General features: G+C 49.0%; 12 protein-coding genes across 12 annotated transcripts; 6 read left to right on the plus strand and 6 right to left on the minus strand.

Annotated features, from left to right (window-relative positions):
• Positions 1–628: 628 nt before the first annotated feature.
• On the plus strand, positions 629–1,981 carry M437DRAFT_65044 (PLP-dependent transferase; the record flags this gene model as incomplete). The annotated part of the gene is made up of 2 exons (XM_041024538.1): positions 629–710; positions 783–1,981. 2 exons carry the CDS (start codon positions 629–631, stop codon positions 1,979–1,981), a joined length of 1,281 nt encoding a protein of 426 aa, XP_040880738.1.
• A 544-nt stretch (positions 1,982–2,525) lies between these two features.
• M437DRAFT_74298 (major facilitator superfamily transporter) lies at positions 2,526–4,196 on the plus strand (the record flags this gene model as incomplete). The annotated part of the gene is made up of 3 exons (XM_041026212.1): positions 2,526–2,667; positions 2,746–4,130; positions 4,164–4,196. The coding sequence occupies 3 exons, from the start codon at positions 2,526–2,528 to the stop codon at positions 4,194–4,196; spliced, it is 1,560 nt and encodes a 519-aa protein (XP_040880739.1).
• Positions 4,197–5,005: 809 nt separating this feature from the next.
• On the plus strand, positions 5,006–5,801 carry M437DRAFT_65046 (uncharacterized protein; the record flags this gene model as incomplete). Its single annotated transcript, XM_041024539.1, has 2 exons — positions 5,006–5,542; positions 5,586–5,801. 2 exons carry the CDS (start codon positions 5,006–5,008, stop codon positions 5,799–5,801), a joined length of 753 nt encoding a protein of 250 aa, XP_040880740.1.
• Positions 5,802–6,058: 257 nt separating this feature from the next.
• M437DRAFT_45538 (putative cyanamide hydratase) lies at positions 6,059–6,841 on the minus strand (the record flags this gene model as incomplete). The annotated part of the gene is made up of 2 exons (XM_041021101.1): positions 6,059–6,561; positions 6,616–6,841. 2 exons carry the CDS (start codon positions 6,839–6,841, stop codon positions 6,059–6,061), a joined length of 729 nt encoding a protein of 242 aa, XP_040880741.1.
• A 492-nt stretch (positions 6,842–7,333) lies between these two features.
• On the plus strand, positions 7,334–10,004 carry M437DRAFT_46066 (UDP-Glycosyltransferase/glycogen phosphorylase; the record flags this gene model as incomplete). Its single annotated transcript, XM_041021200.1, has 4 exons — positions 7,334–8,585; positions 8,642–8,750; positions 8,801–9,308; positions 9,438–10,004. The coding sequence occupies 4 exons, from the start codon at positions 7,334–7,336 to the stop codon at positions 10,002–10,004; spliced, it is 2,436 nt and encodes an 811-aa protein (XP_040880742.1).
• A 90-nt stretch (positions 10,005–10,094) lies between these two features.
• Positions 10,095–10,634, minus strand: M437DRAFT_74301 (acyl-CoA N-acyltransferase; the record flags this gene model as incomplete). Its single annotated transcript, XM_041026213.1, has 1 exon — positions 10,095–10,634. One exon carries the CDS (start codon positions 10,632–10,634, stop codon positions 10,095–10,097), a length of 540 nt encoding a protein of 179 aa, XP_040880743.1.
• Positions 10,635–11,915: 1,281 nt separating this feature from the next.
• M437DRAFT_26163 (uncharacterized protein) lies at positions 11,916–12,590 on the plus strand (the record flags this gene model as incomplete). Its single annotated transcript, XM_041019098.1, has 1 exon — positions 11,916–12,590. A coding segment is annotated over one exon (675 nt), but the record flags the coding sequence as incomplete, so codon positions are not given.
• Positions 12,591–14,206: 1,616 nt separating this feature from the next.
• M437DRAFT_46239 (MFS general substrate transporter) lies at positions 14,207–15,914 on the plus strand (the record flags this gene model as incomplete). Its single annotated transcript, XM_041021231.1, has 4 exons — positions 14,207–14,464; positions 14,577–15,527; positions 15,634–15,648; positions 15,759–15,914. The coding sequence occupies 4 exons, from the start codon at positions 14,207–14,209 to the stop codon at positions 15,912–15,914; spliced, it is 1,380 nt and encodes a 459-aa protein (XP_040880745.1).
• A 158-nt stretch (positions 15,915–16,072) lies between these two features.
• On the minus strand, positions 16,073–17,617 carry M437DRAFT_46106 (putative benzoate 4-monooxygenase cytochrome P450; the record flags this gene model as incomplete). Its single annotated transcript, XM_041021208.1, has 1 exon — positions 16,073–17,617. The coding sequence occupies one exon, from the start codon at positions 17,615–17,617 to the stop codon at positions 16,073–16,075; it is 1,545 nt and encodes a 514-aa protein (XP_040880746.1).
• A 409-nt stretch (positions 17,618–18,026) lies between these two features.
• Positions 18,027–19,533, minus strand: M437DRAFT_45607 (Nitrilotriacetate monooxygenase component A/pristinamycin IIA synthase subunit A; the record flags this gene model as incomplete). Its single annotated transcript, XM_041021114.1, has 3 exons — positions 18,027–18,804; positions 18,857–19,394; positions 19,446–19,533. 3 exons carry the CDS (start codon positions 19,531–19,533, stop codon positions 18,027–18,029), a joined length of 1,404 nt encoding a protein of 467 aa, XP_040880747.1.
• Positions 19,534–19,850: 317 nt separating this feature from the next.
• Positions 19,851–20,740, minus strand: M437DRAFT_74306 (uncharacterized protein; the record flags this gene model as incomplete). Its single annotated transcript, XM_041026214.1, has 3 exons — positions 19,851–20,082; positions 20,139–20,483; positions 20,538–20,740. 3 exons carry the CDS (start codon positions 20,738–20,740, stop codon positions 19,851–19,853), a joined length of 780 nt encoding a protein of 259 aa, XP_040880748.1.
• A 1,211-nt stretch (positions 20,741–21,951) lies between these two features.
• Positions 21,952–24,133, minus strand: M437DRAFT_45845 (uncharacterized protein; the record flags this gene model as incomplete). Its single annotated transcript, XM_041021158.1, has 2 exons — positions 21,952–22,603; positions 22,656–24,133. 2 exons carry the CDS (start codon positions 24,131–24,133, stop codon positions 21,952–21,954), a joined length of 2,130 nt encoding a protein of 709 aa, XP_040880749.1.
• Positions 24,134–24,526: the final 393 nt, after the last annotated feature.

The following is a 24,526-nucleotide window of genomic DNA, read 5'->3' on the forward strand; positions in this document are numbered from 1 at the left end:
TCATAGGGCAAGGTATATGTCTTCCATCAGGATTTCGCAGCCCAAATGACGAATAGATTTGCTGAGCTAGAGTTCTAAAAAGCATGCGTCAAGAACACCAAAGGTGCAGTAAGCTCTCGGCTATATCAACCGAGAGTCCAATGTGAACAATGTCATCGGGGACAAGACAGGATACGCGTTCCAGAATCCAAATTATCTGCTCTGCGTTAGAGGTCGCGAGTCTAATTTTCTCCATCCTAGGTTGTAATGTCTACAAATACCGGCCGTTCTCAACCACGACTGTAGGAATATTCAAAATCAGCTATTCGTCAAGGATGACTCGATGCTTGCGCTAGTCGATGGCCAGAATTTTCAAGCTAATGCGACCTTTGTATCAGAACCATCAGGAACTGGAAGTTCCAGCTACTTTATTCATAATTTTCTAATTGGTGTATTGCTGAGCTCAATTCACCTTAGCAAAATGTTGGTTCTATACAGCTACATCGGACGTGTGTGACTCATCCTCGTATTAGCTGACGTCAGTCGTAACCGAGGCTATCGCTCCATCCTTCCGGACTCACATACAAGACCAACAAACAGAAAACTAACAGCTGTCAAGACAAACACCTGGTCATTAATGACGAACAAGATGGACTCCGGGCCTGTTGGTGTCGGTGCTGCCGCGCTTGCCTACTTCGGTCTTGAGAAGGATTATCGCAATTTCAACCACGGTAAAAATCCCTTTTCTTTTCTTCATAATAACGAGTTGGCTGAGAATAACCCACTGATTTGATCAATCACAGGCGCGTATGGCACTTATCCTATTGAGGTCCGGGATGTTTTGTTCAGGACTCTGCTCGACGCCGAGTCCCGTCCATGTCACTTTGTCAACCACCAGCAACCTAAAGCACTGCAACATCAGAGATCAATTATCGCGAAATATATTAATGCGCCTACGGAGTCTTGTGTCTTTGTACAGAATGCAACGATGGCATTCAACATTGTCTTGCGCAACTTGACCTTTCGACAGGGAGATTGCATTCTATATTTCCCTACGACATTTGAGGCATGCAAGAACACTATCAAACATGTCGTTGAAACCTCTGTGGCAACAGCAGTCATGGTTGAGTCTTCTCTCAGACCTGATGATATATGCAAAGCGTTGAAGCAGACTATAACGAATCTCAAAAGCTCAGGCCGCAATCCCAGGATCTGTATCGTTGACACGTTATCGTCCTTCCCCGGAATCAGGATGCCTTTCGAAAAGCTTGTCCCAATATGTAAAGATCATGGTGTACTATCTTACGTGGACGGAGCTCATGGTATCGGCCACATCCCACTGGATACGAATGAGTTAAACCCCGACTTTCTGGCTTCAAACTGTCATAAGTGGTTGTACGTACCTCGGAAATGCGCTGTGTTGTATGTTGCAGAACGCAATCATGCGCTGGTCAGATCAGGTTTACCCACTGGTTCAGTCCTCGACGCCGAGAATTGCGAAAGCCCCTCTCCTCTGGCAGCAAAATTTGGCGGCCTGAGTAATCTTGATGGCAACAGTTGTTTGTGCGTGAGCGCAGCCATCGATTTTAGGAAAAGAGTAGTCTGGCAGGACCTGCGGGGTGAAGAAGCAATCTATGCATACCTGCAACAACTAGCCGTTAAAGGTTCAAACATCATATCTGAGGCTTTGGGTGGCACAGATGTCTTCGAGGAGACTTATGGCATACCAAACCACTGCGGTTTTGCCAATGTCAGATTACCTCTAGACTACGAGCAAATCACCAAAGGAGATATGGCACGTGCCAAAGAATGCGCACAATGGATGATGAGCACACTCATCGACAAATACAACACCTCGTTGTTGATCGCAGTGTATGATGGATCATGGTGGGCACGGATAAGCGCACAGATCTATCTTGATCTGAACGACTTTATCTGGTTAGGAGGCACGTTGAAGATGTTGTGTGATGAGGTGCGAGAGAGGGACTGGCAAAGAATTTAGAAGCAACATCTGGATTTCAAGTTGTTTTAAACGTCTGGTTGTTCCAGCTGCTTTGGAGATCTGAATGGGGACGGCTCGAGAATCACTGATGAGAATAGTTGTTAGAAGCTGTTATTCCGACAGTCTGGTACACGGAGCTAATTTCGGCAAAAGTGGGTCTATGGCCTTATACAAGCCACCGCTTGCCCATATAATAATGCTTGTTGCTCCATCGCTCCATATCTCAGGCTGTCTGCTTAGCAATCTTCGCAAACACGTTGTTGCTTAAAAAGCAGATAGCGCCTGATCAGCTACAGCAACATTCGAGGGATGCGCTTGTCCCTCCAGCACACATCTGAGACGTTGACTCCCAGTGCCATGAGATGCTTAGCAATCATGTTGAGAAGTTGAGCGTTCTATCGAATTCTTTGTGAGAATGTTATAAGAATAAGAAGAATTGCAAGGTACTGGGTTCATGAGGAGAATAAACATTCCTTTCGGTCCCTATCCTACACCATACAAGAGCGAGGTTCTCACTGAGATTGCTCTTTCTCTCGCTTACACAATGTCTCCGACTGCGACTTGTCCAGAGAAGTCCATTGCCTCTGCTGCACTCACGACCGACCCGGAGAAGGCAGCTTCAGATCTCGTGCATGGGACCCCCGAGCCCTCTAGCTCGACAAGAGCCATTCACGGTATCAAGGCAAGTATATGTTCTCGGCACCATAACAAAAACTCGCAGCATTATCTGGTCCGTACTGACTTCATGTAGTGGCTTCTGGTAGTCGTGTCTGTACTGTTCTCCATGTTCATGTACTCTCTCGATGGCACCATTGTCGCCGATCTCGTGCCGTCCATCGTCAACGAATTCGATAGCGTTCCACTGCTTCCCTGGCTTTCGGTCGGCTTCATGGTGGGCAGTATCGTCACTGTTCTTCCTCTGGGCAAGCTGTTCAGCAAGTATAATGCTAAATGGCTGTACGTCATCTCGGTTGTACTGTTCCTCGCATCTTCTGCTTTGTGCGGTGCTGCTCCTACCATGAGTGCCATGATCGTTGGTCGTGTCTTCCTTGGCATGTCTGGCAATGGCATATACTTCGGCATCATGACACTGCTTTCGGTCTGTACTGATGACAAAGAACGACCGATGTACCTCAGTTTGGTTGGCTTGGTCTGGGGTATTGGTACAGTCCTTGGACCAGTCGTAGGTGGAGGCTTTGACAAAGTCAGTTGGCGCTGGGCCTTCTATCTGAACCTCATCATCGGCGGCGTCTTTGCACCTGTCTATCTCTTCATGCTTCCATCCTTCGATCCCCAGCCCAAGACTGTTTCACTCTTCGGCCGAGCAAAGAATTTTGACTTTGTGGGCGCCGCACTATCCATCGCGTCCATTCTCTGCCTGGTGATGGCTATCAACTTCGGCAACGCCTTGTACGCATGGAACAGCGGACAGATCATCTCAATGTTCGTCCTTTCGTTCGTTCTTCTGGTCGTCTTCGCAGTGCAACAGAAATTTGCCTGGTTCACTACCAGAACGGAGCGCATGTTTCCCGCTCATCTCATCAGGAACAAGGAGGCTAACCTACTCTTCATCTGTGCCGCTTGTGCCAACACGGCAGGCTTTTTGCCTATCTACTACCTTCCTGTGTACTTCCAGTTCTCGCGCGGCGATAATGCATTGGAGGCGGCTGTACGCCTGCTTCCTCTCATCACCATTCTTAGTGCCACTATCATTGCCAATGGCTATCTGATGAGCAAGCTCGGATACTACCAACCTTGGTACATCGGCGGTGCTGCTCTAGCTCTGATTGGCAATATCCTGGCATCCCGTATCAACATCCACACCAGTGTTTCCGCCATCTATGGCTATGAAGTGTTGATCGCACTTGGTAGTGGTGCATTCATCCAAGCCGGCTATGCGACAATTCAAACTGTGGTTTCTGCTGACGATACCTCCTATGGAATCGCCTACATGATGCTCGCACAGTTCACTGGCATTGTTATGGGATTGTCTATTGGTGGCGCCATCTTCATCAATGAGGCTCTGAAATCCCTGAAGGCTTTGTTGCCCATGTTGCCAGAAGCTCAATTGAGAAGTGTCATTAGCGGTACTTCGTCTGACGCGATCAGCAAAATTCCTGTTGAGTTGCCTGAGCAAACTATTTCTGCGGTGGTTGACAGTTTACGCAACATGTGAGTTCAGGTTTTTGTACTGCCTTGTGTATCTGTTCTTTAGCTGATCTGAAACCAGTTTTATCCCTTCGTACGTTGCGGCTGCTGTGGCATTAGTGACTGCTGTCTTCTTGAGGGTAAGACACACGTGTTCAAGCATCATTCATGCGTTCCTAGAGAGATTCAGAGCTAACAGTGGCGAGTTGACAGAGACATAGAGCTTTCCACTCTCAACGTGGGAGCTAAAGTATTGAGCAAAAAGATGGAACAGTATGCCAGTGGAGGAACTTCATTTTGATCCTTTACATGTCCTAGATACTCAACCAGACCTTCGTACTGCTCAATTGGATAACTTGGATGCATGAGTGCGTCTCTTTCGAGGATTCCAGCATCGCTCTTGATGCCCTTCCGCCAAGCCAAGGAACCTCATCATAGTAGCGGAAACTCAGATAGTCAAACAAAACCCGATATCACACCTAGTCCGAAAGCTGTCGAGGATTTTTCAAATAAAATCTCTAGGTTTATCTAGTGTTCAAGCACACATCCTCGCTGGAATACTTCCTGTTGTGAATACTAATTCAGGGAATGCAGTCATCAAGAAAACCACGTACAATGCTCCGACGAAGCAAGGCTTGAATTCGTTGCCAGTTGACCGCGTGATAGATGCTGATTGCCAGCCGCTTGTTTATTACCACGTCCTGCTTGCTATCAATCTCGTTGTTCACTTCAACACCATTTCACGTGCGCATGTGACGACTGAAACTCGCTTTTGTGTTCACTGCTTGGCGGTTGCCTTGTGAACATCCAAGATAACTTCCACACCATCGCACTTTCTCCGTCGCTTCTCAACTATCCCTCATCAAACTTTTCACCATGCATTCGTTAAGATCACCACCGTACATCATCGCAGTTCTCAGTGGCGCACAGACTGAACTTGACCTGTCCGGCGACCGACCGTTCAGCCTCAGCATTACTCTCACTCTTCATGCCGAGGCGCCTGTTTTCTGTTACATCGGAGACGACAATGCCTTCTTTCGCCTTCCTCACGCCCTACACGATGTAGGCATCGAATTCACAGATCAACGCACGCACAAGCAAATTGGAACCTCACAAGTCGCTTGCACTGGTTTCATGGACGAGCCAGGACCGGGCAGAATTTTGGACTCAAGTTCCGGTCTCTTCCTACAACCCAAGTCTCCTGTCGTATTTGACATTCCTTTCAATGGCACTCGATACAAACAAGGTGATAACTTCTTCGATCTCCATCTCTACATGGTTTCACACGGTTTTGAGGCCGGCGGCACTTACAAAGCTGCACTTCCGACCGACCGCAAGCTTTCCTGGTGGAGATGGGCAAAATCATGGGAGGCTGAAGATCAAGAACCGGAAAGCTCTGCTTTGACGTCCGGAGTGAGATCTAAAGTCCGCGGTCACATGGTTCACGGGTGATCAGGAAGGTAAACAACGTGTACCTGTGCTGTCCGAGAACGAGCAACTACCAATCTACATCGAAGGTGATGGTCTGATCTTCTCATGTGTTGGAAATCCGATGGAGTGGCCACTTCGTTCCGAGGAAGAAGAGAGACAATTGGCTGAGGAAAGACGACAAATTCGGGAGAGAAGACGACGTGTTCAAGCGGAAGCTTCAAACGCACCCAAGGCAGATTGAATTGCTTAAGCAGCAACTCACACACGAGAGAAGTCACAGCGAGAAAGATGGCTGCTAACTGCTAGCAGATGGACATCGGAGCTCCATCACGGATAAATAGTATAGAACACCGTATTTATGTATCGTACATCCAGTGAATTCTCCAAGCAGAAATCTCGTCGTGCATTCGAAGACAGAAGCGCGATCCAAAATGAACATGATTGTTACGTTGAAGTCCACCCGACCAACAGGGTATGATTTGCGTATCTCTCTTATCCCTAGTACTTGTCATCATACGGCGCCATTAACCCATTATGCTCCACATCATGAGGGAACTTTTCCGTCGAAGCTGTAGTATGGCACCAAGGCTTGACCGCAACCTCCTCTCTAATCTTCTTCGAAAAGCAGCCAGACCAGCCACGACGAGGATACTCCTTCACAACATCCTTGATGGTATCCGGATGGACGTATTCAGGTCGGTAGCCCATGTTGTCAAATTGGGTAGCCAGTTGTATCAACAGACCAATGGTTGTGATGGTACCCGTTTCCACAGGATCTTGATGTCGGATGATAGCTTCAGCTACAGACTCTGCTTGAGCAGCTGGAGCGTTGAACTTCTTGAGCGCATCCATGGCTAGATAGCCACCGTAGAATTCGAAAGACATGAATGTGCCGTGGGTGTGCTTATCAGCGGTACCGATATCATGGAACAAACAGGCGAGTAGCCATGTCTCTGGACTAAATTTCCAACTTGGGAACTGTTGGGTGGCTATTGCCATGCCTGATTGCTTTTGCTCAGCTTCCATTCTAGAGGCGGCAAGGAAATCGTGCTTACCATAATAGAAGACTCGCATGCTGTGGTTGAATGTGTGCTCCGGTAATTCGTTCTTGACATGCTCCAATGCGGCTTTGACCAATGGTGTATCTGGTAGAGGCACCTGATTGCATAGCTGGGCTACATGCTCACGATTGTTCTTTTTGTTGCCGCCCCATTGTTCGGGATCGCAAGGTAAAGCAGTCCAGCCGTATTCGGCGATCTGTTGGTCGCGGGAAAGACTCATGTTACTGACTATACGATCCTCTGTGCTATCGGAAAAGCGTGCTAGACCCTTTAGGCAGTGATGATAGTGAAATGAGCTGGGCTTGTTCGTCTCTTTCGAGGTCTGAAGAGTGTGGTTACATCATAATTTGTCGGCCCTGATGCCGCGAGTCACGATACGGTGAATACGAAACGTACAATACGGCAAATACGCTGACTTGAGGCATATCAAGATGAATACATGTACGGATGCTTTGCCGTAATGGTTCCGAAAGTACGCAAGTGATCGTTCGGAGGTGCTGAACGCTGGGCGGCGGCTGTGTGCACGTCGTCAATGCGGTTGCACCTTTCGCTATACGCGCAACGATACGGTGCTATACGGGATGATATCTCAATAACTGGATACCTCTCATTCAAGAATCTTCACAGACTTTTGTATTGATTTTCCCCTTCTCGTCATCTTCTGTTTCCCTTTGAAACACCAGTCGTTCTTGTTATACATTGTCTCAATCAAATGGAAACATCTCATCCGGGATCCAGATTCTCCGACGATTCTCTGGCAAGACTTTCGTATGATACAACACGCGATGCCCTGGCCGACAAGAATTGGACCGATTCGCCGCCGCCATACACCCCAGTCGCTGCTGACGGCGATACTCTTACAGGCAATGACGGGCGTATTCGTCTTGATGTTGACTCAAAACTTGCCCGCACTCTGTCAGTCTTGATCAAGAACACACCGACACAATTATCGACGGCTCATCATGAGCATGAACCCGAGACCCTAGAACAACCCCCACCGCCTCTCAACATCGTGATCCAGATCGTTGGGAGTCGTGGAGATGTACAGCCGTTCATTGCCCTTGGAAAAGAACTTCAGAAATTTGGCCACAAAGTCAGGCTAGCGACACATAGGATCTTCCACGAGTTTGTGACCAAGTCTGGGCTTGAGTTCTATCCTATTGGAGGCGACCCTAACGAACTCATGGCTTATATGGTCAAGAATCCTGGTCTGATACCCAGTATGAAGACGATGCAAGCAGGAGAGATCACGAAGAAGAGAGCAATGATGCGCGAGATGCTCGAAGGATGTTGGAGATCGTGTATCGCGCCAGGTGAATCTACAGGTGCGCCTTTTGTCGCCGATGCAATCATTGCCAATCCGCCTAGCTTCGCACACATCCATTGCGCTCAGGCCCTATGCATTCCCGTACACCTCATGTTCACAATGCCTTGGACAGCCACAAAGAGCTTCCCTCACCCTTTAGCCAACATTCAAGAGAACAGAGCAGAACCTAGTATGGTAAATCGACTGTCTTATGCAATGGTTGAATGGATGACATGGCAGGGTCTTGCGGATGTAGTGAATGATTGGCGCGAGACTATCGATTTGGAGCCAGTCCCAACGACCGAGGGGCCATTCCTTGCATACACTCAGAACATTCCTACAACATATTGCTGGTCGGCTGCTCTTGTTCCCAGACCTCAGGACTGGAGTCAACACATTGACGTATGCGGATTCTTCTTCCGAGACATGCCTGACTATAAACCGCCGCAGGAATTGCAAGACTTCCTGACCGCTGGTTCAACACCGATATATATCGGCTTTGGCAGCATAGTCCTTGAGGATCCGGACATGATGTCCATGATCATCTCCAAGGCTGTTGAGAACACTGGCGTGCGCTGCATTCTTTCGCGAGGATGGGCTGGCTTGAGCAACATTTACAAGTCTCCGAACATCTTTGAGCTGGGCGACTGTCCACATGGTAATTGAGCTCGCTAATCTTGTATCAAAGTCTCCATCGGCTAATGACGGAATTAGAATGGCTCTTTCAACACGTTTCAGCTGTCGTTCATCATGGAGGAGCCGGTACAGCTGCCTGTGGACTCAAGAACGGTCAGCCAACCTTGGTTTGTCCCTTTTTCGGCGAGTAAGTGCTTATCCAGCCATTCGACGCCTCTTGTGCTGATGAAGGACCAGTCAGCCATTTTGGGGCGAGATGGTTCACGCTGCAGGTGCAGGACCTAGACCGATACACCACAAAAGCCTTACTGCTGAGAACCTTAGCGAAGCCATCAAATTCCTCATAACACCTGACGCAAGACATTCGGCTAGTCAAATTGCGCAAAGCATGTTAGCAGAAGATGGCGTCAAGGCTGCGGTCAAATCTTTCCACCGACACCTGCCTCGCGAGACTGTTCATTGCGATGTCCTACCTCACCTTCCGGCCGTTTGGACATATAAAGTATCCTCCAAACAAACAATCAAGCTTTCCAAGTTAGCGGCCGAGGTTCTGGTTGACCGCCTCAAGATTGATCCGAAGAAATTGGGCATAAACGAGATCAAAACCTACCACATCACCAATCGACGCTGGGAGCCTATCACGGGTGCTGCTAGCGCGGCTATAGGTACATTTTACAGATCCGGACTGGCAATCGGTAGCGGTTTCAAGGAGAAGCGAGCCTTTTATCACAATGATCACCTACCTGTCCCCGGGCCATCGACATCAAGACCCCGGACCCGCAGCAAATCACCTCGTCCAACCGAGGATGCCAACGACGACTGCGTCTCCGTCATGTCATTTTCCAAAGGCGATGCAGACAACAAAATCATCGAGACAAAAAGTAGTGAAGAGCCTGAGTCCTGGAAGCCAAGATCAGACGGCAATCGTATAGCCAGAGGCTTCGGCAAAGCAGGCAATACTATACTCAAAGGTGGATTAATCGATATTCCTTTTGCCCTCGCTGAAGGTCTGCGGAACGCGCCCGCCATGTACGGCGACAATCCGCGCGATTTGGGTCCTGTCACCGACTGGAAGACTGGAGGTGTCGCTGCGGGCAAAGGCCTCTTCTTTGGCATCTATGACGGCATCACTGGTCTCGTGACTGAGCCTGTCAAAGGTGCAAAGCAGGAAGGAGCGTTAGGCGCATTGAAAGGCTTTGGCAAAGGTCTGGGAGGCATTTATTGGAAACCTAATGCTGGAGTAGCTGGTCTGCTGGGTTATACTATGCAGGGAATTTACAAGAGTGTTTATAGTGCGATACATACTCGAACCAGGAAGGCAATCGCAGCGGCGCGAAGAGAAGAGGGCGTCTGGCTGCTTTCAAGGTCGAGAGAGGATAGAGTGCTCGATCTGAGAGACATCGTCACGACTTTCGAGGAGCTGCGAAAAACAGCTCAATAAGATCAGCTGTAGTGTTGTCCAGCTAGATTGTTGTGGAAATTGGCAGGTTCCTCCTTCTGTTTTTACCGCAGCATCGATCCACTCGCTTCCTCACAATCGCTTGACCATGATAAAATCAGTCTGAACCACTTGTCCGGTCCGGAAATCATGACTACCCACCCGTGTAAACCCAAGCTTTTCATAGATCTTGATAGCTTTGACATTCTCCTCCCAAACACCAAGCCACAGATGCTCGAACCCTTGCTTCCGAGCCATGTCCTCCAAACAATTTGCTAGCAGTTTTCCCACTCCACCACCATGAGCTTTGGGATGTACGTAAAGCCGTTGCAGCTCTATGATCTTGTGCGAGCCTTCCAGACAAGGGTCGGTCGTGCCCCGCGTCAGCAATGCAAAACCGATGATTTGGTTTTGATCATCAGTCGCGACTATCAAGTCTTTGTCTGGGTTGCTGATCTCAATCGCTGTGGCTTCGCGACTGTAGGCTTCGTCTAGGTAGGCGGAGAGATCCTCGGCTGGCACGGAGTGGCCGAAGGTCAGGGAGTAAACATAGGATCCAAGATCTGCTATCGCGGTTGCATCTTCAAGTGTCGCTTTTCGTAGACTGCATGGCAATGTTGTTGAGTTCGCCATAATGTTTGTTTGTTGTGGGATGAAGCCGAAAGTGGGGTGAAGCCAACAGTGGAGTTGTGAACCAGAAGTTTCTTTATCAGAGCCTGCAAAATCGAAATGTTCGTTGCTATCTCAAGGAATTGCCAGATTTTGCGATTCAGGTTCTCAGATTTTCTTTGACGGTCTCCGATTGTGGAATTAACACAGCGACAAGTAGACCTGCCGGATCTGGATGAGGCTAATGAGCGTGAGTCACAACGCCACGATGCTGGAGCCGCATCGCTTTTCACTTCTTGAAAAAATGCACATATCTCGCCATGAAATGGTACAAATAAATCAGCGACAGGGGAGCTGTCGCGATATTGCATTATTGTCAGTCACTACTCTTCATACATAAAGAGTGGGCGGCACATCAACAACGAACGCTGCAATGCATAGCTTCGTTGCCAGGAGGGCTTCCTTGTCGTGTCGAAAACATTCTTACACGAGCCTTGTTATTTTCTAGCAGAACGTAGTATCGATAGTGGGATGACGTTCGTGGGATGACGTTCAATGACTGGACTCTGCTTGTTGTGTTGCAAATTGTAAAGAGAAGAGGCCGGCAATTATTCTCACTTGGCTTGGTGATTGACTCTGCAACCTTTTGACCATGACTGGTGATGACCTTAAAAGTTCTGATCAAGGACCGAAGAAGTATGTTTTTGGCATTAGACTTTGTCGAATATTCCAAGCTGACCGATGATCGAGTAAGCATCCGTACGTTCCGGTGTGCTTGACGATTTTGAGCGTCGAAAAAGGGACTTGTGGTGTTAGGCTGCTTGAATGCTGTTCACAGAACTATCACTTCGCTTGATAGCTGTAGGGATTCTGGCATATGCGCCCTTCCAGAAATTCTCTCGATCTGCCGGGATTGAAAGTCAAAGGTGAGCCGCAAATCAAGCATAAAAATGAGGCTGATTGTTAATCCTGGGGTCGACAAAGCTTCCGAAGAAGCGGCGATGATGCGTCAAAACGTGCTCTTCGCATTTAGCGTCAGGAACGAAGCACTATGATGGGCACGTTTACATCATCTATCTGGAATTTTTTGGGAAAGAGTCAGGCCCCTTTATGGCCTCTGGTTGGGCAGCATCCGCGACTTCCATCCGCGAATTCCATCCGCTGTATCCGTAAGTCATCATATATTTCTCAAGAGGCCCCTCCCTACAACTGTCGACCATTCCGACACTTGAGACTGTTCTTTTCTCCCTCCACAACCAACAGGCACTATACACTATGAAATTCTCTGTCGCAACATCACTGCTATCAGTGCTGGTCCTCTGCCAGAACACCAAGGCAGCAGCTACCTGCAGTAACTTCACCATCGTAGGCGCCAACAACTACACAAAGCCGTCTCCTATGACTTTCGCTGTCAGCCAAGGTGTCGTCTGCAACGGGACTTCTGACTGCCCAGTATTAGTCGGCGGAGATGTGACGAGCCAACGCTACACCAATCTAACGGAGTCTACTCCTGACTGGGTTTACCAACTGATCAGCAATGTAACTGGATACTCTTTCGACGCGACATTGATCGGTGCAGTAGAGAACACAACATACACCATGAAACAGGGCTCATCTGGATACGTCGGCTTCACTCCCACATGGAGATGTACGCAAGGCATCCTCTCAGACTGCAATATCAAGAATCTCAATGGCACAGCTGTGGAAGCGTGTACACCATTCGGCTGGGAACAAGGCATGATCAACGGTACCCTTGCTGTAGTTGCAACATCACCACAAACCGCGTCGGCGCTGGTATGCAACCCTGCGAATACAAGTCTGGCATCAGATGGCAACTCGACAAATTTCTGTAACGACCCGACCAACTCATCTTCTGGGACCCCGACGCCGACAGATCTGCATGCTGGTGCAGGTCTTTCAAGCAGCGTAAGCACGATTCTGTTCTCGGTCGCACTGCTTGCCGCGATAATCGGGTTTTAGATTGTCTGGTCTCCTGTCCAATATACTTGACACGTGGACTCAAAGAACCTTTTGCAAGACTGATCGGTTGTTGGTGATCAAATGCGCTGGTCAGCATGCGGGAAATGCTCACGATCAACCGCAATTCCTACAGCAATAGAGCCTTGCCTAATTGCCAACTGGGACTTGAGCTTTTATAAGCCACTGCAGCCTGGCATACCGACACCTTGGGCTCGGTGAACCATGTAAGCGGTTCGTCCAAAAGAAGTCAACTATACATGTTGAATCATTACGTCTGTGATTTTGCCGTCGCAATGGGTTGAGGACGATGCTCGGCTGGATGCGAGAGAGGAAAACTGGCTGGCTGGTTCAGCACTCTCCTCAGCGCAATCTGAAAGGGTTCCATAAATAGCATCAGGCCGAATCTCAATCTGAAGCAAATTCCAAGTTCCCAATCGTATGCTTTAAATATTGGCGAGAAACGATTGCCGAACAGACACAGATGTCGCCAAATCACTCGAGTGACGATGTATTCGTAAGCTCTGCATTATGGCGTTCGACGAGAAGACAGGAGTTGAAAATGAAAGACAGTAGCTCATCACTTGGCCACAACATGTTTCCCGAGAGGTCAAAAGTCGTGTCTTGTTTTCTAGCTCGATGTCTATATCACCCTGGCTATCTTTCTCAGCTCACCAAAAGATTGGATCACGGTTGAATGTAGGATGGATGCTGACTCAAATTGAGACGTTATCATCGCATCTATCGCTTGAAAAGGTGATAATCATCGGGACATGATGTGGAGAGTCACTAACTTGAACAGCTTTGCTCACATCTGGGACGGGATCGAAAACTCATCACACACATTGCAAAGACTGCGGAATCCTCGAGGAATGCACCGACAATGTATCGGCGTGAAGACCTCAGGGATAACGGGGTAACGCTGCATGCATCCACTTGAAACACTATCCGAGCATGCAGACGTCTGACCATGGCGCAAGCATGTAATAGCCACTTGTATGCATGCCCCTCAATGCAGGGTGCGTGGAAGCGTCAGATAGGCCGACTAAAGCCGTGGCAAACATATCTTGTGCTGAGTCAACAAGACACGGAGGGATTCGGCGACAGTATTTTGTCCTTGATAGTGATCACATCATGAAGGTGGTCGACAGCATCATTCGTCGCATGAACGGATAATCTTCTGACAGCTTCGGCCGAAGTGTGCGCCTTTATCTCCGAAGATCTCTCAATCTAGTTTCATCTCTTTCGCGTGGCTTTTGTGTGTGGAACACGGCAGATCTTGTGCGCATCATCAACACCAACGAGCTTCGCCAATTAACAACTACAAAAACACTTGGTTGCGCCGTCTCCTATCCCCTTTGCTCGGTGTCTACATCCGACTACCGTTCCTGATCCTTCCTGGTTTGAAATCATCATTTGATCCTACTCGTTAATTGTTGTAGGCAGCCAATCGTGCGTTTCGGTCTTTGGGAACAAGTCGGAGACCGAAACTCCAGTCCGAGACTAGCCCCCTCTCGGTACATAACTTGGTCGCACCTGCCTACCATCAGCACCAGTTTTCTCTCACACGGCTCATTCCTTCTCTCTTTTCTTCGTTTCTGTCCTACACATCCTCAAAGATGGCGCGTTCGAAATCCTCCAGTGAGAGTCTACCATCGGCATCCTCACCTACCGAAAAGGCTCCGGTCGTTCCAAACGAGCAAGCTGCGCCAAATCCGGAGGTCGTCGCCAACGGCAACGAGAAAGACGTCGAGGCCGCACCACCAGCACCACCGCCAAACTTTCTTGGGAATATTCCCGATGGTGGCCTTCAAGCATGGCTCCAAGTAGCAGCCGGATGGAGCCTGTTCTTCAACACATGGGGTGAGAATCATGTTGTCGGCGCTTCCGTAAACAAGCTAATTAATTCCGGCATCCAGGAATTCTCAACACTGCTAGTCTACCCGCTCTTGGCAAATCATTAAGCTTAACTAACCAAGCTTCTTTTAGTTCGGAGTCTTTCAAACGTACTACGAATCTGGTGTTCTGATACATGCTTCTTCGTCAAACATCTCATGGGTCGGTGCTATCCAGTCGTACTGTGTGTTGCTTCTAGGCTTCCTGTCAGGTCCCATCTTCGATCGTGGATACCTTCGACCACTGCTCGTCGTTGGGTCATTCCTTGTGGTCTTCGGCTTCATGATGCTTAGTCTGTGTCACACCTTCTGGCAAGTTCTCCTGGCTCAAGGCTTCTGTATCGGCATCGGTTCGGGACTTTTGTTCGTGCCTGCCGTCGCCATCCTTCCAACCTACTTCAGAGCCAAGCTCGGTCTTGCAGTCGGTCTTGCTGCTTGTGGCAGTTCAATGGGTGGTATCATCTACCCTATTGTATTCTACAGACTGCTCGACCAGATCGGCTTTGGTTGGTCTGTTCGTGTATTGGGCTTCCTTGCTTTGGCTACCTTGCTCGTTCCCATCTTCGTCATGAAGCAACGCGTCAAGCCACCAAAGGCTCGCGCATTGATTGACACATCTGTCTTCAAGGACATCCCTTTCATGGTCTTCGTTGTCGGTGCCATGGTAGGATTCATCGGGTTGTACACCGTTTTGTTCTACATCTCTTTCTTTGGAGAATCGAAAGGCTACACCGATGCCAGCATGTCTTTCTACATCGTTCCCATCCTGAACGCAGCGTCTGTGTTCGGTCGTACATTGCCCAACGCTCTTTCCGACAAGACTGGCTCTTTCAACATTATTCTTCCTGGCGCAGCCGTTTGCTCGATTCTCATCTTCTGCATGATCGCTGTTGATGGTCTGGCCAGCATCATCGTACTTGCTGTTCTCTTCGGATTCTTCTCTGGTGTCTTCATTGCCTTGCCTCCCGTTTGTCTGGTGGCTCTGACTGCGGACAAATCCAGAATTGGCAGCAGAATTGGCATGGCCTTTGCCTTCATGGGCTTTGTATGTACTGTCCATGATACCAGTGTCATGAGTTATATGCGCGTTGCAGACTCGTGGCGCTGACTTTGCTTTTGTTCGATCTATTGCTAACTGAATATGTTCTTAGGGAACTCTGGCTGGTGTAAGTTCAATCCAAGATGCCAATGTCACCGAGCTGTGTACAATGCGGCGCAGACTCGTGGTTTGATCTTATCCCCCTTCCGAACTATTGCTAACTTGACATGTGTTCAGGGCCCCGGTGGTGGTGCCATCTTGCAGAACTATGGACCGAAACTGCAATGGACAGGCCTGTGGATTTACGGTGGTGTTGCCTGCGCCGTTGCTGCAGCAATGTTCACCGTAGTCAGAATGATGAAGGCTGGAGGTAAACTCATGGTCAAGGTCTAAGACCCGAAGACGAGACAGTGAAGCTACGCGATCAAGAATCTCAGAACTCCCAAAAACTAGCAATTGTAATATCAGATCGATTGCCAAACACAGATTCGAAAAGATGTTTCCGACGAACCGTCGTTTCGATGTCCAAGTCCACGCGCCAAAAGTCTCGATCACACTCTCTGCTTGATCCGAACCCAACATTCCACTGGTTTCTTCGAGAACCCTTCAGTGCACTCCAATACCTTCTGCTCCAACACAAGATCATAACGTCTGAAGAGCGTCCCCACGATCAATGCTAACTCCATCAGTGCCACATTCTGTCCTACGCAAGCCCTAGGCCCATAACTGAAAGGATTGAATGCCATCTTCTGCCTGCTGGTGAGACGCTCGGGAACAAATCGGTCTGGGTTGAACGATGCAACATCAGGACCCCAGATGGTCGCATCGTGGTGAACGGTATAGCTGGGCACACTCAACACCGTTCCGACGGGGAAACGCTTATCGTCAAACCACACACCAGATGCTGATGTCACAATTCTCGGAAGGCCCAATGCAGAAGTCGAGTGCAAGCGCATCCCCTCATCAATACAGCGGCGCAGGTATGGCAGGTTCTTGACTTGGGCATGAGTTGCTATAGCATCTGTGTCGGGAATCGCAGCATCCAATTCTTGCTGTAGGCGAGGCAGAATCGTACCTGGCGCGTCTCGCTCGCCGGCTAGGATCCAGTATATTATTGCGCATGAGGTGTTGGACACGGTGTCGCTGCCTGCGATCAGCTGCGTAAGGGCTTCTGAAATCAGCTCGTCGCGCTGCATGGGCATTCCATCAGAGCCCTTGCTTTTAAGCAGCATAGCGAGGATGTCGTGGCGCTGGCCCTCTTGCTTTCCGGTGGCATCGAGACGCTTTGATACTGCCATGCACGCGATTCCATGCAAGTTCTTGACCGACTGCATGCCTTTGGTGAAGAAAGGATCTGGAAGATATTTTGCGAAGGGCCGCAGCGAGGGTAGCCATCCCAACGTCGACGAGACTTCGCCTCTCCGATTCAAAGTCTCTGCGCCGCGAGTGAGGATGACAGTACCTCCTGGCTCCTGCGATTCACATTCATCACGACCTTTCTCGACCATTCCAAACGGAGCTCCGAAGGCCAAGTCTCCGATGATGTCGAACGCGATGTATGTGCACCAGGGCATCATGTTGACCCGTGCCAAACTGTTCTCAACTCCTGTGGCGGCAATCTCATCCAATTGCTTCACCCAGCGCTCGAGGTTCTTAGCCATATGCGACTCAAACGCAACAACAGCACCCGGCGAGAACGCATGCGCAACGATTTTGCGCTTACGGGTATGCTGTACGCGATCTCTGGTGTTGAAAACTCCAGGTACACCACTCACGAAAGCTTCGTAGAAATGGTCTTTGAGGAAACCATTGCCGTGGGCATATACCACTTGAAGGCCGCGTTCGTTGGCGATGGAGACGTGATTGTAGCCTACTCTAACGAGCGTGCCATATTTCTGATGTGCCTCATGGATGGCAACGTATTTTTGACCTTTGCGGGAGTGGAGAGCTAACCATACGTTGCTAAATTTCGCTATGAAAGGACCGGGAATATGGCGGAGGTGGTTGTATGTCGTGAAATAAGGAACAAGATAAAACAGCACGATCCACAGAGGGACAAATACTAAGCACAAGAAGAGGTAGTGTGAAAGGTCCATATTGGTACTGCTGGCAAGCTCAAGGACCTCAAGTGTCCATGCAGCGAAGACGACTTACATATCTTTTGGAGCTATCTGTACACAGATGTCAGCTGATTGACTGTATCATGTCAGATCAAAGGTTTTTGAAGAAGCTCCCCCACTCTTTGTGCAACAGGTATCGCTTCCGTTCCGACTGGTATCGCTTCCGACCAGTCGGCCGTATCAAGTGGGGTAGAGGAGGGGAAGGTTTGCGATCAGCAAGAATCTTGAATGGGGAAACACCAAACGGAAGTCGGTATCTTTCCTGTTATACGAGCTTTTGAATCACTAAATCGCTCAGGACTGCTGATGCAAAAGAAAAATGCTGGAGTTTTGATGCAGCCAGAGTAACCTCTTGAAGGAGTCGATAGTGCTACGATTTTCGAGACTATCCGCTCCAGGTATACTGCCTCAAAGGATGCCAGTTTCTAGCTCTTGGACCTTCACCATCTTGCAAATAATTCTCGCGCATTGTGCTTCCAGCATAGTTTTCCTGCAGGACCCCTCGTTTGCTCAACTCAGGCCACAAGAACGTAACCAGATCTTCAAAAGTGTCTGGTGTGACCGCGTAATTTATGTTAAATCCATCTACTCCTGCCTCCTCGACCCATCGTTCGAGAATGTCGGCTACAGTGGTCGGACTGCCGATAGCTCGTGGATGAGCGCCTGAGATGGCAAGATGCTCGAGGACGTGCTTCTTCGTCCACTTGAGGTCTTTAGTACCAGGGACAGTTTCCGTCCAAGACGCGATCATCGACTGAATAGCAGGTGCCTTTGTGCTAAAAGCAAAATCTTCATCATCCGTGAATGTTGACAGATCTGTACCTGTCCAACCACCAAACAACGCAGCAGTACCCTCAGTGTCAGCATATCTTAGATAGTCATCGAACTTCGCTTGTGCCTTTTCGTCGGTTTCGTCGACGCAGATGAAGATGCCTGCGATAAACTTTATGCTGTCTTCAGGTCTGCCGATTGAGCGAAGCAAGGCTTTGGTCTCAGCAACCACTTTGGCGGTTTTTGCGGGCACGAGACCTGGAAGGAACATTGCTTCTGCATGCTTTGCGGCAAAGTCTTTGCCTGCTTTGGATGCACCTGCTTGCAGCAGAAAAGGTGTGCGCTGAGGTGAAGGATCCACAAGATTTGGACCTGCTGACTTGAAGTACTTGCTGCATTCGGTCAGTTTTGGTTCAACGATGTGCTCAACGTGACTGCACCTACCCTTCATGGTTGATCTTTTTGACTTTGTCTGGGTTCGTCCAGACACCAGTCTTTTTATCCGATTCCACAGCAGAATCTTGCCAACTGCCCTCCAGTAACTTGTAAAACACATCCATGAACTCGTCAGCAATCCTATAGCGCTCGTCATGCTCGATATTGCCCTCCAAGCCATAAGACTTTGCTGCGCTTTCCAGGTAACTAGTAACAATATTCCAACCAACGCGACCATTAGTCACTTGATCCAGGGTCGAAAATTTCCTCGCCAAAGCATAAGGATGCTCATAAGTCGTTGACGCCGTAATACCAAAAGATAGATTCTTGGTCGCATACGCTAGAGCCGAGACCAGTAAGTCAATCTGGAGGATGGGAATCTGAGCACCGCTGCTTAGAGCAGCATCATTGCTGCTTTGGTATACGTCGTAGATGCCGAGCACGTCGGCGAAAAAGATGCCGTGGAAGTGGTTCTCATCCAGGAACTTCGCGAGCTTGACCCAATGGTCTAGTGTTTGTTTCTGCTGTGAAGGGTGTCTCCAGAGACCTTATGTATGAATTAGGAACAGCGTTTAGGTCTTCGAGTGCTAGCGCATACCTGGTGCGAGGTGTCCCGGTGCAGTCATGGCGAAGGCGTTCATGATCCACGGCTTCTTGGTCGTCCCGACATTTTCCTGAGAGGCCATATTATGTTCGATACTCCTCTTTGTGCTTTTCTCTGTAACAGTTCGCAAGAGATAATTGTTGTTAGGTTGTAGTGCGCAAAAGACAGTTATATGTTCGAGTCTCGGAAATGATGGAGATAAGAAATATGGCGTGCTCGCACATCACAAGCACGTATCCTCGCAGCCCCTCCCTTGAAACAGTATATCTCTTGTGTTAGTCTCTCAACACTTTCAATATTGTTCATGTCTGTTCGTTTGGTCTGGGTGTGTGAGCGGATTCGGACACTGGTGAACATAGTAAGGACTGCATTTAGGCTGAAAAATTGCCGATAGCTTGTCTAAAGAGAGACCTTCTGATCGCGATAAGCAACATCTCTTGTCACTGTCTTTTCCTTCTTCGTCTTGTGTACCCAGATGTAGACAAAAGGATATATCGTCTCTGGAACCATGGTCAAAGCGATAACCGCAACACTTACCCCTGAACCAACGTACGACCAATTCTGCGGCACGTTCAGATAGCGCCATGCAAACACACCGTACGCTGTCCAGCAACCAAGATATCTTGTGATCCTGCACCAACATAAGTTTCTAGCTCTCAATTGCATCCCCCGCAAACATCAACTTACCAGATTTCCAACGAATGGCCTTTGGTGTCCCAATTCTTGATCAACAAGTACAGACTTCCCCATCCGATGGGAAATTGCAAAGCCAGCCCAGTCCAGTAGGCAGTAATCTGTTCTCGTTCATCTGGCCATATTTGCGCGAGTTTCCAGAAGAACGCTAAACAGGCAATGACACCAAAAATCATCCTTGCGACCACTGGAGAGCGAGTACCAGGCGCCCGGGTGCTAAGAATCGTAACTGCTGCAAATGTAAAGTCCAGCAAAAACCACATGGAAAAGCTGATGCGTTCAAATGTTGTAGTCGTTGTAGCGTAGGCATAGAATATCTCGTAGGCCATCGTTCCACAGCTGATTGCAACCAGTCAGTATACCCGTGCCTCGCGAATCACAAGTATGCCTTACGTGAACTCGATGAAACCGGCGCATGTCTTGTCGCGATATGTACGTATCATGTAGAATACATAGCAAAGCGCATAGATGACGCCGCAAGAGATGATGAGCCCATCCTGAATATACAGATAGCTTTCCGGCGGGTTTAGTGCTAAGTCGGATGGTTGCACCACCAAATGTGCGCCACGATAGTTGTTTGCGAGTTCGAAGGCCATGGTCAGGATCGCAAGGAATGGATTGATTTTTGCGGCAGAACCTCGAGCGATCGCAGTCAAGGTGGCAGGATGTCGAAACAGAGCGCAGAGGCACTCGAGCGGGATTCTCGGAACATGATATATATACTCTGCATGACATCCGCCATGCTTTGAAATATCCTCTCCGTAGGGTTCCGCTCAAGAAGTCATCAGCAGTCTTGAAGCCGCGGAGTGGCTGGTCGCCAAGACATGGATGGCCGTTGTTGCGAACACTTTCTAGTGCTGGCACCGATACTGTTGACATCAATCATCATACGAATGACAAGCTCATCATCTCTACCTTGATGGCTTTCATTGAGAACGGAGATATCATGCTATAAACAAGTCGGTCGATACTAAAGCTACCAGCAGTCCGTTCCTGCTCAACAACAGAGGTTATCAAGTCACTTGAATGCTACAGAGATAGAATCTGTGCCGCAACGCTTTAAGCCTTGCACACAGTATGAACTGGTAAGTCCCACGTCGCTCAATCACGGCTACTTTTCCCAATGACGATCTCATAGCTCACTCGCAACCGCTATGTAGTAGCTGAGCGACGCGAGCGACGCCGACTGACGCCGCTCGTGTCTCTTCCTCTGTTCACGCTTGCCAGAACATGACAGACGCTTGATACATAAATCCAGACGACTTCCATCAGGGCCTAGCCTCCGAACATCTCGAAGTCGTTATTTGCTTGCAAAACCCCTTCTGAGCAGTCTTTCCAGTCATTGTTCAGAACAAATGCTCCTGACTGAAGACCCCCCAGCGAAAGTCAGCACCATCATGTTCAGATACGATAAGCTCAAAGACGGTCCTCACCCAGTCACTATCAGATACTACGCCAAGGACCTTGAACGTACTGTCAATTTCACTGCCAAAGCGCCAAGCACAATCGAGGAACTCAAGCAAGAGTTTCGCACTTCGATCAAGTCCGGAAGCAGATATGATTACCAAAGCGATCGTCTCTCTGTCGCTGTTACTGATGGCCACCAAAGCTTAGGACTTTGATATTTACGACTCGACCGGATGTCTGCAAGGCTTTCTGCAGGATCACCCGGGCGCTGAATATCAAGCATGCACACCCACAGGCGTAGTGGAGTGCGCATCCCAATGAACTGTCCTAGCTATGTCATGCTTTTCTTCAAGCATGGACCAGAAGAAGCAGGACTTGAGAGCGTTTGCCATCGACACTTTCAGAGGTCGATTTGACAATGAGGCAATATAAAGGACGACTCTTCTTCGGTTGGTCCTTCGAAGATGAATTGAGCGGTGTCACCTGCATCGAGTATCGGTATCGCATTCATGCCCAGTGGGCCAGTTGCATCTTCCAAATCACCCCAAATCCATCTCTGGGCCGTCTGACCTAGTTTAAGAAAAATGTTGTAACGCTTGTCCTTGACTAAAAAGCTTTGGTAGCGTCCAAGAAGGCGACTTTTCTTGAAGATGATCGTACGAACGGTTTTCTCACCCGGCCGAAGCGTAAGTATTTGATGTTGAACAGGCGAGGTAGCAGAGAAAGGGAAAGATAGCCCTTGTAGTTGTTCCACACTCAGAACATGTGGTGCATTCCACGGATACGATGGCGATGGAGGCAGAATGATCTCTTCGTTAGTTTCAGCATCCATAATAACCAAGAATTGGTCCCAAAGAAGGTCGTTCGAGGTCAAGATGGTATTGTGCGTATTGACGGTGATGCTGCTTGTCACTGCAGCGTCGAGAGCGAGTGTCAAACTGAGATGCATCTCTTCCGGTGCACGGCACTCTCCAGGACCCGGATGCGTGGTTGCCAAAGAGGCAGATGCTGTGATTGCTGGTGGTTGATCTACACTCAGCGAGCCCATGATTCTAAAATATAGTCAGCCATGTTTCTCCTGCATAGGGTTTTGATGCGGTATACCTTGGTGTCTCAGCACAAATGACGAGCCAGGTAAAGAGCATCTGGGCTGCATCGTCCCAGCCACCTGCATGCATGACTTCAAGTTCAGCTCTTGTCGTGGACACATCTCGCGTGACAATTTTTGGACCTGCTTCCCAAGCCATGTGCTCGTCAACATATAAGCATACATGCGATTGAGGTCGATCCGGCGGTCCAGCATAGTTTATTGGCAGTCTACCAGACGTAGGTCGGCTCGCCATCTCGTCGTCGTTATGCGAAAGTGCTGATGCTAAGTCGGGCACAAAGTAAACGTGTAACGTCCAAGGGATGCTTCCCAGAAGCTTGCAATTCAGAGAAGCAAAATATGTCTGAGGCGACTCCGCTCGTTTACCAATGACATAGAGAGTATACGAGAATTTCGTTTCGCAAGGGGCATGCGCGACATGGCTGCAGTCGACGCATGTTCTTCCCACGCTGTCAATAAGTTCGCGTGCTTCGACATTGTCCAACTCGACCATTTGCATAGGTGCGCATATATCTGACCGCAAGGCTGATGGTTTCGTGGAATGTGCAATGCATTTGGGCATTTTAGTGTCGGGATCGCATCGCTCGCCATAGGTGATGATGTCTTCCCATTCGAGATAACTAGTGAACTGATCACCCTCATCATCATCATCGTATTCGCATTCATCATCAAGCCGTGGTCTCTTCTCAGTTCGTGAATAACTGCGAGTAATCTGTTTGGCGACTGGCTTGTCTGGCAAAATGTTGTATTCCAAGAGGCGAGGATCTTCAGGCCAACCGAGAGCGATATTGCGATCCGTCAACGAGCTAAGTGCCCACTCGTGGCCTTCATCATACCAGATAGGTTGCAGGAAATGTTCGGCAAGCTGATTGACATGTGTATGGCGCTGTACCACCAGGTCTTGCCTTAGACCAGGAAGTGCGAGTTCTTCTTCGTCCTGATAGCCCTTATAATCATTAACGTGGTTTTCAAATTCACGCTCACTGCCGTCGCGGCTAAGCAGCTGAGCAGTATACTCCACCGAAAGAAGTCCTTTCGTCTCCCAGTCCACATCATCGACCACAAGCAGTTCTTTGCGGTTCAGCAAGATCGGACCTTTGCCTAGCGAATTTCGGTGCCGCTTTTCTTGCTCATGGTGGTTGATACAATCCACTATAGAGGACTGGGGAACACTGAAGATTTCTAGCCGCCAGTCACAATTCTCGTTGAATCTGATAGCGGCATCATTGAAGAAAATGTAGTCCTTCAACATTTCAGGGAAGTCGCTGTCGGTGGAGAGGCTCCCAGCACTTGCGAGTATGTATACCTGGAATGGGAAGAAGCCAACTTCCCGGAACGAGGATCTACTCGGAACGGCGATTTTATTTCCAGTGTGGTCGATGATCGTCAAGGGCTTGAATGTGCTGCTTGAGAGCTGTTTCCTGGGCGGTCTCGCTTCGGCTGACTTGCGAGCTGTTTGTTTGGTCCTCGCCATAATGATCTGCAAAGTTGTTGCGAAAGTGTTTGAAAGGTGGGAATATTGTTCAGATAAACCACGAAGTTAAACGGATGATGTTGCCTGGTTGTTTCATCGCGACGCGGAGACGCGACAACGACACAGGCAACCATTCCTTCCAGGTCGACATCATGAGGTGATGTTCTTGATGACAAGACCACATCGAAAGGAGAATTCTCAAACCCACCGTGTCTTACGGAACTTCACCTCCTTCAATACATATTCCTGACCGGCGTGCCCACAAGGCTGCGCAGGTATTCATCGCGAAGACGATGTTCGAAGCATTATGGTTCCGTAACACCCTCAGTGAGCGCATGGTGCAGATAAATGTTGATGCTCTTGTCTTCAAGTTACGCTAGGGACCGCTGATGG

This window comes from Aureobasidium melanogenum (assembly GCF_000721775.1).
Source record: "Aureobasidium melanogenum CBS 110374 unplaced genomic scaffold scaffold_7, whole genome shotgun sequence".
Taxonomy (NCBI): domain Eukaryota; kingdom Fungi; phylum Ascomycota; class Dothideomycetes; order Dothideales; family Saccotheciaceae; genus Aureobasidium; species Aureobasidium melanogenum.